The sequence below is a fragment of the Leptidea sinapis genome, chromosome 43 (assembly GCF_905404315.1).
Source record: "Leptidea sinapis chromosome 43, ilLepSina1.1, whole genome shotgun sequence".
In the NCBI taxonomy this organism is placed as follows: domain Eukaryota; kingdom Metazoa; phylum Arthropoda; class Insecta; order Lepidoptera; family Pieridae; genus Leptidea; species Leptidea sinapis.
In genome coordinates this window covers 1,915,655-1,930,071 of record NC_066307.1, presented here as the reverse complement: position 1 = coordinate 1,930,071, position 14,417 = coordinate 1,915,655, and the positions used below count along the sequence as shown (strand labels likewise).

The following is a 14,417-nucleotide window of genomic DNA, read 5'->3' as shown; positions in this document are numbered from 1 at the left end:
AAATACGAAACAAATGGTTTTTAATCTTGTATATAATAATAAATGTTTTATTGTTCAACACTGCAAACCTGTCACAACCCTTAAGATATTTCCAGTTTCAACACGAAAAATAAATAAAGCTACTTTATAGTGTCTTGTTTGTTTGATAACATTTCAATAATTAACGAGTTCCTAATGTTTTTCGTCCCTGTTTTCTTTTCGTTTGAAGCTGACGACGGATATTAATTCACTATGGACAACACAAAGGGCTCTATTGTTACTCTTACAGTAAGATTGTTGATTGTTGGAGATTGTACCTAGTACCTATACGGCATATACTATAAATAGAAATAACAGGTAGATGTACATAATATACAAATCTTTCGGATACTTATTGAGCGTTCCATAAAAAGTGAGAAGTTGAATGTTGGTGAAATTGGCAGAACAAGGGTCATAGTAACAAAAAATCTTATACGACGTTACATATTTATAAAAAATCGTTAGGAATGTTAGTTAGAAAATGAGGCAGACGAAGGCCAAGGATAAGTTATATATCGCAAATCTTGAAGAAAATAATTTTTATGGCATATAAGGATGCGGTATTGAACAGAAAAGGCTGGAGAAAGAAACATCAATAAATCATGGCATTACTCTGCCCTGACAGGAGCTTACTCTTAAATAAGAAGAAGCCTGGGTGTGAAATGTGTGAGTCTATGATATGACAATCTGATAAAACAATTTTAAACATTTTTTTAACCATTAATCGGCGACCTGAGGGAATATGATCTCTGGTGGATATTTTCCATGTTTATATTCAATACACCAACGGGCGACTGTAGATTATGGTGAAGCATTTGCACCTTAAATATCCTGTAAATCCCGATTAACTTGTTCCATACTGATGTTTTTCAAATACAGATACTTAACAGAGATAAGTCCAACAAACTTAAAACAATGACATCCATTTCTAAAAATAAAATTACTTTTTTCAATCTTTAATCTAAACAATATAAGCCTTTACCGGTAAATTTTTATTAAATGCCTTTCACTACTTATTGAACGCCCCTTGTAGTTATTTTTGTATAAGAATTCAAAGCGATTAAATTTTGAGAAAATAAATGCCTGTATGCCTTTTATACCTTCATTACTAATTATTACTTAGACGACGAGGAATCCAATCCGGAACTTCCTCTTCATACGCCATCACTGTGTCTAAAATATTTCGTGATATAGTTCGGGAGTCATACACAGTTAAACCTGTAGTAATTCATAAAATAATAAATAACAAACTGTATAGAATTGAAAAGTAGCGCGGGGTTATAAGAAATTTTATGTCGTCTACTTACTATATATGCCTTCGTCACCACGTACATTCTTGATGTTAAAGCTAAATTCATAAGGATGATGATATATAATTGCAAGCTAATTCCTTATATTATTTACTTTTATCGCGCTACCTACAAATTAGTGATAATCACTTTTGTAAAATTAAAGCATCCCCATTTACAAGCCTTAAGGTACAACAAAGATAGATATTTTGTTTATTTAAAACAATAATATACCTTTAAAAAGGACATTATCGAATCAAATTTCCATTCCAATGTCAGGGCTAAATCGTAAAAATAAAGTATTGATGCTCTATCTGTACAGGGTATTAACCGTTGTACTGGGAATTGAACTCTTTTAAAAGCAAGAACAAATCAGAGAAAATTGAATCGACAGGCCAAACGTAAAGTGTCCTATAAAGCAATGTGCACGTACTTCTCTTTACTCTAATAGAATTCTAAATAGTATTCGGATCCTTTTGCAACACAGCGGATTATACGGATTTGGCAATCGCTTTAGATAGATGTCTAATTAAAAGCCACTGCTATCTCGATGGCTATAGAAACAAATAAATTCTGCCTAAACTAGATTATGTTTAAAAAAACTATCAACTTGATCTAAGATTTTATGCAGTTTTTAGTAGAATAATATTCATATTGCCGAATTTGCCGGTAACGGAACAAGCCGGAAAGCGCGCTGAGTTTCTTGCGCTCGTTCTTCTCCGCACTTCTTTTTGACATTAAATAAATGATTTAAATCCAATATTTATGCCAGATAATGTTAAGGGCACGATGTATGCAAATACATAAATACACAATATAAATATGCTTTGCCCATGCCTTTAAAACAAACACTCATATCAATCATATAATGTTTGCACCAATCAGGATTCGAACCCGGGAATCCCAGCATAGGGATCAGTGTTACAACCACTGGGCTATCTAAATGGAAATCTTTAGTTATGAAAGACGGCTTTAGTACACCCGATACCTATGAAGGGTATACTACCGCCCCATGGCCATTACCTCAATTTTCTCCAAAACTATGTAGTTATTTATCAACCAACTCTTAGACCACCAGCTGAAACCTCGCATCAAATGTGACATAATGTTACAGGTTGCGCTTTCCAAGAAGTCTCCTTTTGTTGTAACCCCTTTGTTTGAGATTCTGTTCCTCAAACTACCACAAATCAATATTGGCATACTCGGTGTTGATTGAACGGAACTGAATCAAGTGATCCATACCCGTTCATTTTCCATAAAAAAAATATATAACCAAAAATATATATTACATTCGGATAAAAATCATAAATATTGTGTTAATACTCAGGATTTAAACAAAAATATTACGATGCAATAAATACCATCGAATTCCTAGAGAGTTCAGTGATATTTTTCTGTTTATGGAGTCCATAATAACTTCGCCCATTAACTTAAGTAACATTATATCGCGGTGCTATTTATGTTCACAAATTGAGTCAAACTTTTTATATCCATTACAATTTACGACGACAAACGATGGAAGTTATATTATTATTATTAACTTTTTGAAGCTGAAGATTAATTGATTTTTAAATCACTGAGAATAATGAGTATCATAAAACAAAAAAAAATTACTTTCCCATGCTTCATAAGCACTTCATCATAATATACACCATTCATTAGATCATCTATACGTTTAGACTCTAGATAGACTATGACTACGCCTTTGTTTAGCAATGGACGTCCATCGACTGAAATGATGATGAATGATGAGATTATGACAGCTGTGAAAACATCGAAAAAAATTGAGTTTAGAGTTAACTTTGAGAAATTCACACACACTAATACAAAGTGTCATACAAATCGCAAGTGTAAGACGTAGCTTGTCACGCACACTAAAGTAGTAAACCTGACCTGTTTTTATCGGTTGTCTAACAGCAAGAGACTACGTACGATAAATTATCTAAGTATTCATCTTTATCAGATCTTTAAGTAAGCATATCATAAAGGGGTAGGTATATATAACGGACCTCCATTGGCTAACTAACTAACCATCAACATCAACATATAAAAAATTATAAATAAAATAAAAAACATATTACAGTAACCAAAATATTTCTCGTAATCATAAATATATCAAATAATCATAAAATAAAATCGTAATGTTTAATCCTTTTAATTATGGATGGTGATCTGTGCAAGCTAATATGTCACAGAACACTTTTTAAGACAATGTACGTTCTGCACCCAAAACGTATAACCTGCAAATGACGTCGCCCACATGTTTTGTGACCGATGGTTCGTAGCCCCGTTAAAAATGGAACATATTTGTTTAATCGGAGCTATGTGAGTTTCATAAAAGAAAGGCATTGAAGGCCCAATTAAGCCTTATACCATATTATAATTTTTTAATATTATATTTATTTTGGAAATATTAAATAACTACATTTCTTCTTATGCATAGTTGAGAGAGAATATTAAAGTTGCTGATACAGTTAATGTAAAACAAGCCTAATCTGTAAAAATAAGGGGATATACACAAATATGATAGAAGAAAAGTGAAAAGATATTGCCAATTCACTGGAAAGTCCCAGGCGCCCACTTATTTTATAAAATATAAAAAGTATTACCGAGTGCACTGAAGTTCAGTAATACATTTAGGTGAGATTAAATCCATCTTGAGGCGACACTCAAAGAATGCTAACTTCTATTCTGTGAAAATTTATATTTTGTGCATAATTGGATAAATGGTTACAACGAAGTAACAGTTCGAAATTATACGCAATACAGCGCTATTATCTCTAAGGAGCATTAATTTTTATTTCCTTCAAAACGATTAAGAAAGTAATATGGCCGCTGTTTTGAATGCAAATTCGGTGTAAAATTCTCGAGAGGATAATACAAGACGAAGTGGCGCAAATAATGCTATAACAAGTTCAGACTAAACGTCTGAGGGACGTCATTTAAAAGTCTCAAGTTGAAACTTAAGTAGTTAGAAAGTCGCCCGGAAGAGTTTTGGGATCCGCAAACTTCAATCACTAAAGGTAGAATCAATTTATGAAAGTAAATTGTTTTCGGAAAATATAGTCTATGATTTTGTTTGCGACCCAACATTTAAGGTCGGCATTTATTTGTAATTTATTTCGTTCATGTGGATAATTGGCATCACTATGGTCTAATGGGTATTACCCATTTACCATAGGATGGTTGTGTGAGGAATGTTTGACAATGATCAACAGTGATTTCCAACCATCTACTTGGGAACCCGTGTTACGGGAATGCATCTCAGAATAAAACCCATAGTGCCGATAATTAGATGCATAATGGATATTATGAGTACATTATCTACATGCGCCGCTGGCAGACCCCTCGCCCCTACCCTACAATGCTGCGCATTACGAGCGCAAATTCGTAGTACGAGACGGGAAGTTACCGCGAATTTGCTACAGTCGCCCTGATGAAGGACCTACAAATGGTTCGACCACCAATTTATCATGAGTAAAGCATATTTAAATAAGAAAAGAAACACCAAATATATGGAGTATCAGAGTATCGTACACTCTAAATGTGTTATTAATAAACGCGAACTAAAGTTTTTCCAAATTTAAACCTTTTTGTCTTTATATTACCTTTATTACTACAGAATTCTAGGACAGGAAAAAGTAATTTTTAACTTTACACTGAGTTTATTAAAGTCGAGGTGGAACACTGATTTTCAGAATAGTAGTTACGGATGGTAACTAACTACCATGGTCTTGACAAATTTCTTTTACTTCTTCCACTAACACTTCGTTCAAATTTGTAAGTAGTTAGATTATAGGTAATTGTTGTAAAAACGGCAGGAGAAATAAAGTCTCAAATAACCGTGTGTGTATTTGCGGTTAATATGGTTAAACCCATATATTAATGGCGCCTCTTCACAATCGGCGAATACAGGCGATTACACGCGAGCACCATCGTGTGGAGTGCTTATTCGCTTCTATTCGCCAATCATGAATATGATAATCGTCATAGTGATGGCGGCGTTCGGTGACTTGTCTGTTTTTCGGGCACGCATTAAAGGGAATTCGCGTGTAGTTGCGTGCCCGTGCCCACACGATCGCCGGTCATTCTTCCACTGGAGGACACTGGACAGTGAGCATAGCCGTACTTCGTACCGTCGTCACAGCGTTGTTTTTCTTTCCTTTTATTTACATATTCCGAGTATGACACAATGACTAATGACTAATACTGGGTGGTCAAATAATTGTATACTGAAATTAAATGCATGGTAGCAGCAGCAATAAACGCCACGTCCATCTTGAAGGACTGTCGCTCAATAAATGTTCACGGACGATCGTGTGGATGCTTACACGATGATCAACGATTAACTTGCCGTTGATAGACGATCATACAAGTAACGATAGTCGCCGATAGTGGAGAGGAGGCTTTGGACTATATAAGCGCGCTGATAGGCCGATTGTGCGATTATATTAATGTATGCATTATTAGCTACTGGCATAATATTCAAAATACAAACTATCGATTTGAAAGCTATCAATATATACAAACAAATAATAGTATTTTATTAATATTAAAGGCAAAGGTTTGCAGGGGTGTATTGTATTAAATTTTTAGTTGTTTGATACTTTTCAGTTTTTGAACTCGGTTTTTTAAACGTAGTTTTTTAAATTTAAAATTTTTAGTGTCAGTTAATATTAATAATATATAATCAACCTGAATGAAACCTACTAAAAAAGCCGTACACAAAAGACAGTTACATTATCCACGTAAATATTTTTTTTTATAAAAAATTCTATGCGCATGTTTATTGTAAGTCTATGATTATGACATAGGTTTCGTTTCAGTGATATGACAACTAGAAATACACATGGCAGAACAAAGCATTACAAACATTCATCCGCGGAACACTCAGCGCTAAAGTTTACCTCTAGATATCTACATTCAACAACTTCACTTTATGGTAAACATCCCAGTCACATGATGTACCCACAGGAGTAGAAGTAAAACAATAAATAGGAGCTAGTTTAACTCTGGAGAACAGCTGTGTTCAGGCCGGGATTTGCGAGTGACCTAGATCATGTTGTTAGCTCTATGAAACCACATCAATGCTTAACCGTTCAGTTCATTATTAGCTTTGACTGTCATAGCTTATCGCCCCTATAGTGGTATTAGAAGCAACATTTTCAGTGAGTATAGTACGTAAATTAATTTAATAAAGTTCATAGATTAATATAAAAATACTTGTTGACCCAGCAAACGTTGCATTGCCGATATTAAAATCGCGATACAAAAGTAACTGTTGATCGTAGATGGGTGAAAATTTGAAGTTGTATGTATTTTTTAATACTGACTCATAATCAAAGAAATTAAAAAAAAAAAAAAAAAAACCCACCACCCTTTAGGGGGATGAAAAATAGATGTTGTCCGATTCTCAGACCGTACAATATGCACTCAAAATTTCATGAGAATCGGTCAAGCCGTTTCGGAGGAGTTCAAAGTTTAACACCATGACACGAGAATTTTATATATTAGATATGAAATCAGATGATCCGTAACTTTTAAGGTTATACTTCTTTTGGCGCGTTACGGAAAAATAATATTATAATAAAACGGCTAAATTATGCGATATAATAATATTTTCTTCTTTTTCTTTACTTCAATATTGTTTTTTCTATAAACATAAAATAGCACGAGGAATAAGTTTTTGAGGATTTTTGTTTAATTATGCCAAAGAAGATTATATTCCAGTGGGAGGCTCCTTTGCACAGGATGCCGGCTAGATTATGGGTACCACAACGGCGCCTATTTCTGCCGTGAAGCAGTAATGTTTAAGCATTACTGTGTTTCGGTCTGAAGGGCGCCGTAGCTATTGAAATTACTGGGCAAATGAGACTTAACATCTTGTCTCAAGGTGACGAGCGCAGTTGTAGTGCCGCTCAGAATTTTTGGGGGTTTCAAGAATCCTGAGCGGAACTGCATTGTAATGGGCAGGGCGTATCAATTACCATTAGCTGAACGTCCTGCTCGTCTTGTCCCTTATTTTCATAAAAAAAAAAATATAGAATCGAATAAACAAATAAGTGAACCGAAAACACATTGGATTGTGTCGGATGAAAATCGAACCAGAACAGTGGTGAGAGTCAGCTCTTCTACCTATTGCGCAATTGACTCTTTAAATAGTAAATTATCGATCATTTTCTACTAAATTACAAAAACCTTGTTATTTGTTATATTGCTGAACACAACGAAACTGCTTATTCAGCTCCTTTTCAGTACATAACAGGAGAACTTACTTACTTACATTAATTTTTAGGTGAGGGGCCGTCAACATTACACCTACTAAACCAAAATAAAAGATATGAAAAACAAGGCATTCTATTAATTTAAGTTATCAAGTTTCATCGTAACATTTACTGCTTAAGGCCAACACAATCGATATATAAATACATATAGTGTACGTTCTATTTTACAAAACTTTCGGGTTCGATTCCCGAACTGAGCACTAACTTTTTTAACCTATGAATGTAGTAATTACTGTCACTAAGATTGATGACAGTGTTCGTTAGAACGAGTTGTATACCTTACACCTTCTATTTGAAAGTTCTTCAGAAGTTTGTTGAACTGTTGTACTCTTCATCCAAAAATAACAATAATCGTAACTAAAATTAGATTAATTAATAAGATTGTATAAAAATACGCATTTATTCTTATACTTTTTAGTGCATATTATATAATATTTTGTTTTGGAATAGTGTTTTTGAAGTAAGTTGTTTTTTTGTTAATTTTTATTTTATTTTATGAGACCTCTAATGAGAAATCTATACTATATTATAGAGAGGTAAAGTTTGTGACTTACAAAGTCACAAACTTTACCTCTAGGGATAATCTACTAATACGAAATTGAAAATACTGACACTAATAGAAAGCCACATTATTTGTGAGTGTCATGGCTTACATTAATAAGAAATACGAAAAGACTTTTTGTGGTAACTGAACTTGCAAAATAAGCTGGAGAAAAATCGTCGAAACAAAACGGTTCTTATAAAGGCTGCCTTAACTATGAGAGATATGTGATTGTTTTGTATCTATGCATGTGGTAGCATTGCAACACCAGCTTATATGGTTACACTGATAAAAACGGCTGAAGTCATGGGAAACAGTTAGTACATTTATACAGCAAATAGAATATGTATCTATAACAACACCTAAAACATAAACCTTACATCTAAATCATTTTTCTCTTGTTATTATTAAAATATGAGGAGCCTCTTCAGTACATAACAGTTCATGGAGTATATAATTATATGCAGCGATATCTAAATAAGAAGTTGCTACAAGGTTGGCGGTCAGTTTTGTAGTTTCAATTGTTTGTCCTTCGCGAGGCGAAATAGTTCTGCCGCACACGCGATGCCAGTCCACTCTCGGATGCGCAGCCAAGACTTTTTTCTGCGACCGACGCCTCTTCTTCCGACAATTGAGATAGCCGCATCTTAAATGTCGGCTCACAGGAGACTAATAGACCCCCAAATAGAAGTGCTTTGCGGAACGGCGGACGTGACGCAACACGTAAATATATATGTTTTTGTATTTCTTACTGCGGAAGCTACTCTAATAAATCCGAGATATTAATTTGTAAGATTATATTGTTTTTCAATAGTTTTTGATATAAATAATAGAAGTCCAAAAATTATCGTCTTATAAATTTTGCATGATAAGACTGTATTGGCTTTCCTTTCGGATATCGGATGATTCAGCTTAAAAGTTTCTGTTCGATGTCTCCTTTTAATAAGTTACATCATTCTTTTTATGATACAAATGTCTTTTGCCTTTTGGCAAGAAATGTGTAACAAACGAACTAAAGACCATCAAAGACATAAAGCGCATTAATATAATAATGTTGCATTCTTCGGTATTATCTTATTTATCCTGCAAATCTGAAAGAATAAAATAACTGGACTGAGCTGCGTAGTCAGTAGGAGCTTGAACCACTCATCTCCTCACAATAGTAAGCTACTCAAATTGTCGAGCATACAGTGCCTTTTAAATGTGCTCCTTTGACACTGCGTAACAACCTTGCATTATTAACCCGCCTTTTACCGAATACAAGCACGTCACTGAAAGTCTTAAAAAGTGGCTGATTAGAAACAAATCTGAGTAAGTTTTTTATTTTCGTTATATGAAAGGGAATTTTCTGATTAGCTTATTAGGTTGGCCAGTACCTATCGCCGGCTGTCAGTTATCATCTACACGCTACAAATGAAGCCCCACCCTAACCTTTGATGTCACACTACTGATACGGATAGTGGTTGCCGTTAATTTTATGTGGTTCTACCATAATTATATAAACGTAAAATAATGTTTGTTGTTACCTTGACTGATGATCGCTCAAGTAGCCTTGGTCACGATCCCGCACACGATCTCTGTAACAAGAACTCACTTGTAAAAAATATACAGTAATATGTTATTCTTAGTGAGAGCTACTACATTAATTTCCAACGGGTAAAATCTTCAAAATTGCTACTAAAATATCTAATGTCCTAAAGTGGCGATCGGAATCGGATCGGTGATGACCTGCTTTTAGCATTTCAATAACCGATCCATGGAACCTGTTGGTTGGCTCTTCTTTCAAACCATCTATGGAACCCTTAGTTAATTTATACGCCTAGATAGCATCTTGTTCTTACGGAACAGATGACAACAAACAACAATCTGGCATGACAACAGGCCAGGTTTATTACATTAGTGTGCATGACAGCTACGTCTTACACTCAATATCCGTCAGTGAAATTGTATAAGTGTGCGTGTTTTGCTAAAAATAGCGGCTAATAACAGTTTTTTTAAACTTTTTTCACAGCTGTCACAGTCTATCTAGACAAATAAGTTATATAAGTATGAATCGATATATTTTAAGCTTCAATTTGTAAGAGTATGATATTTTTTACATTATGGATTTGAAAATTATGATTGACACAGTATGAATATGCAGATTAGGTTTGGTACGCTTCAAAACATCTATGAAACCACATTATATCATATTATACCATATACAATATCATATTGATTTAAAAATTAAGTTTGACATACTAAAATACGGATTAGTATATATATCATTTGGCAGATTGGTTATATTGGTATTTCATACAGCTATAATTAGTGTATTAGTATTATAACTCTATATTTGTATGAACGTGAGTTTTTATACAAAACAGATTTCAAAATAACAATTGACAAACTAAAATGTAGATTTAATTGTTAGATCAATTATCTTTACAAAGATATCAATAAAATTGAAGTGTCTGTTTGTATCGTAAAAATAACGAAGTTTTGCTAAATTTATTAAAAAATCGCACCGGCTACGAAATGGCCGAACCTGACGTAATTTTCACTGGCTGGTTATATCATGTTATAAGAAATGACTTTAATTCTAAAAAAGGAATTAAAAAAAATTCATGCGCAGACGAAAACATCAAAACTGATTTGATTGAACTCCAAGTTGACTTAAACAAATGTAGCAGCCGACTTATAAAATAGAAGGAAATTCTAAAGTTGACATGAATATATTTCTGGAATATCACTTAAATGTTTTACCTTCAATAGGCGCTAATTCCACAGAGTGATTTGGTAATTATAAGTATAAAATCAATCATGCCCCCAACTGAGTTAAATATTCATTTCAATCACTTTCATGGTACATAGAAAGTTATTATAACTTCTTAAACATCGATTATTTTCTTCAAATTACTTTAAAGCTTTGATGAAAACCTTCTTTTAAATTATATTCGACCTGTGTGAAAAGTGGATGCTGCATCGCTACAGAACAATCTCACCATATTTAAAATTGTGATCGAATAATACTTCAAAACTTCAAAAGGTCTATTTAAATAAATTATTGATCACCCCGAGGTCGAAATTCAACCATAATTCATTTAATTTTATGTTTGAACTTTATAAAGGGTTTATTTGTCAAGGAGCTCTGATGTATGCGTGTATGTGTTGTGCGTCATTTAGTTGTCGTCTTTTTTGTATGTGTAGTTTTGGGTCGTAATTTAGAGATTTTTAATGTTAGATAATTTTCTGATGAGGAATCTGGAAAGGTCTTGAAATGTCGGGTTAACTAAAATTATAGTTAGAATGCAACTTTAAGTTTAATTTAAATGTGTAACACTCATGTGTATCTAATAATACCTAGTATTACATACAGACAATCAAAAGCATCGGTGAAGCAATAGGTAGAACTGTTGACTCTCACTACAGAGTCCCCGGTGCAAACCTCCCCCGCTACGTAAAAATATATTTTTAAGTCGAATTCATTTAATCATTTATTCAACTTTATTTAAGGCGAACGCTCTTGATTTATATGATGATGATGAATAGATTATGGGCTGCGGTGATCAAAAAACCATGAGCACTCGTATTCAAATTTAAATATAAATATTTTTATTTAAATAGGATTTAAATCACAATCGGGAAAGACTAGCACCTATTGGAAATAGTATCTCTAAGACCTGAGAAGAACGGGCGCAAGAAACTTTTAAATCAGTGGGCTTTTTTTTCTTGATCAAGTTACAATATATATAGTAAATAGTAAAAATAAATTAAATAGCTTGAGGGTGTTTACATTATTCCCAGTATTTGGTGTAATTAAGGAAATCATTTATCTTATAGTAACTTTTACCACACCAACGATTTTTAACAATTCTTTTGAACTTGGTAACACATTTGTTTTGTACATGTTCTGGGACCATGTTGTAAAAGCACATTGCCCAATAAAGGACATACTCAGGTAAGACTAGGAACGTCTTACTTGAGTATGTCCTCCTTTTCCATAAAAACATTTCACTACTGTCTATATAAATGATCTAAGTACAAATTATAATTAAAAATCAAACCAAACATAAATTATCAACAAAAGAATACATTACTCAAGCCAGCCATAAATTTACCTTTACCAAATGAAAATATGAGGTACCGACCTTGTGTTGTGATCGCTCAGGTACCCTCTCTCGCGTTCCCTCTCTCTTTCTCTTTCTCTTATTAATTCGTTGCGATCGCTAGAACAATGAAATACGTAAAGAATTTTAATCAAAGGCAAGACAAAATCTCCAGTGCAAACACGACAAGAAAGAATACTTCCAAAGTCATTGAGTTCTGTGGAACAAAGCTTTGGTTGTAACCACGAATTAATGAATTATTCATTCAATTCTTATAACTTTGTGCAGCAGATCTATGAAGATCGTTCATCTGTATTTTATATTGACTTATATTGTTTAACTTTGCCGATTGGAATCCCCTTTATATACTTAGTTTCACAAATATTTATACACGGAAAAGAAACTTTTTTTTCGTATTGTATAAAACATTACTTCCACTCCTCTACTTTCATCTGTCATTTATACAGCCACGATCAGTAATATAAGTTCATACTTTATTGAGTCTTTGTAATAGTCCATACTCTATGTCCTAAAAATCATTGTTTACCGTACCGTTTAAATCATTAGAATAAACATTTAAATGACAACTTAAGAAAAAACTTGCCAAGATGGTGCTAGGTATATTTTGTAATTTTCAATTTTCCCGCTATGGCTGAATGGGTGTACCTTTGCCATTCCTTGATGGAATAATGAAACAAACTCACTAGAGATGTATACAGAACAATTTGCCGCCCAAGCGGCGACTCGAAAACTTGTGATATTTGTTTGTTTAATTTAAATTCACCTAGTCGTAGAAAAAATATAGATGCGACACGCTGTATCAACTGGTGAAAAAACACTCGTGGCGTCATTCATGCGCAACCCACGCCACTCGTATTTTTTGACTTCATTGTACAACTGTTGAATAAAATACTATAATGCTATATAGTTTCCGTTATGTACTGAAAACGTTAATATAAATAGCACAAAAAGATTTGAAGCTCATTCGATATTAGCCTTCATCCTAAAACATTGGAGTTAGTTATGATTATGATCTCAAAAGATACTTTTAATTAAGTACAATACATAATTACTTATTAATTTGAATTAGGCGTAATTTTGCGGAATCCATAATTAGCCAAATGTTGTGATTATTCTTGACTGTAAATTTCGTCGTGCAAGATCATGCGAGAATTTGGTGAGTCAACATCTCCTTTGGATGCCTCGTGTAGAAGTGAAACACGTGTCGAATTGATTAAAGCTAAAATTAGCGGATTTTACAGGCAATAATAATCACAACATTTGGATAATTACTAATTAAGAATATAGTAGAATAACTGTATTACATGCAATGTTCGATAGCAATACTGTTGTGAGCCGTTCATACAGTTCTTACAATCGTATTTGAAAAATTTCGTATTTTAAACCTCGCCTTGATGTAGTCTTCACTTCTATCGTGTGCTCTGTAGCGCAACGTCTTTGTAACTCTAAATTTATTTATAGAAGGGCTGTTTACTCACTTAACATTTCACCCTCATACTAGTACAATAATATAGTACAAATAAAGGAAAACAACCGCGAGCGGCTGTGTCGACACACCCGTGTTACTCGTGAATACGTTGTCATATACATTACATTTTTACTCGAGCGTATTATAAGACAAACTACTTTTTCATATTATGAATTCTATAAGTTCAGAACAGAAAATAATGTAAACATATATTGTTTCGATATTCATACTAAATGTACGTGGCAAACTAACATACGTTCATCCTGTACATCAGGATTTTTGATGAAAGTCTCAACCACTGTTTCGTCTGAGATAGTATTATTTTACAGTACTAATCTCCAGCAGTCGTCGCAATCACCACCGACACGGACTTTCGTCCGCTTGGATTCCTTCAATCTTTTATTTTTTCGGCTATAAGTATCACTATATTGCTTTTGAGCAGCTCTAATCAAGTGTATATTTTTTGATTTGGCTGTGTTTTTTAATTCGAGAGAGGGACAGTCGAGCGAACGAGCATCTGATGTTAAGTGATCACCTCCGTCCATATTCTCTTGCAACATTTGGTTCTACGGGAAAGAAAGTTCCTTGAAAACTACATATTTTATATATATTTGACGAGTAACCATACACACGTAATATTTCTTGTAAATAATAACTATATCCTGATAACGGAAATTATGTGAAGCAGCAAAAAAAATGCGGGGCACT

At 33.6% G+C, this 14,417-nt stretch overlaps 1 protein-coding gene across 1 annotated transcript in view; it reads right to left on the bottom strand.

The window, feature by feature from the left end:
• The window catches only part of LOC126977120 (protein still life, isoforms C/SIF type 2), a 222,852-nt gene that overhangs the window by 165,516 nt on the left and 42,919 nt on the right, over nt 1-14,417 (bottom strand). The window contains exons 18-19 of the mRNA XM_050825824.1: nt 12,263-12,340; nt 9,659-9,709 (exon numbers count right to left, since the gene is read on the bottom strand). Of these exons, the coding sequence (XP_050681781.1) occupies nt 9,659-9,709; nt 12,263-12,340 (129 nt within the window). The remainder of the gene's footprint in view (nt 1-9,658; nt 9,710-12,262; nt 12,341-14,417) is intronic.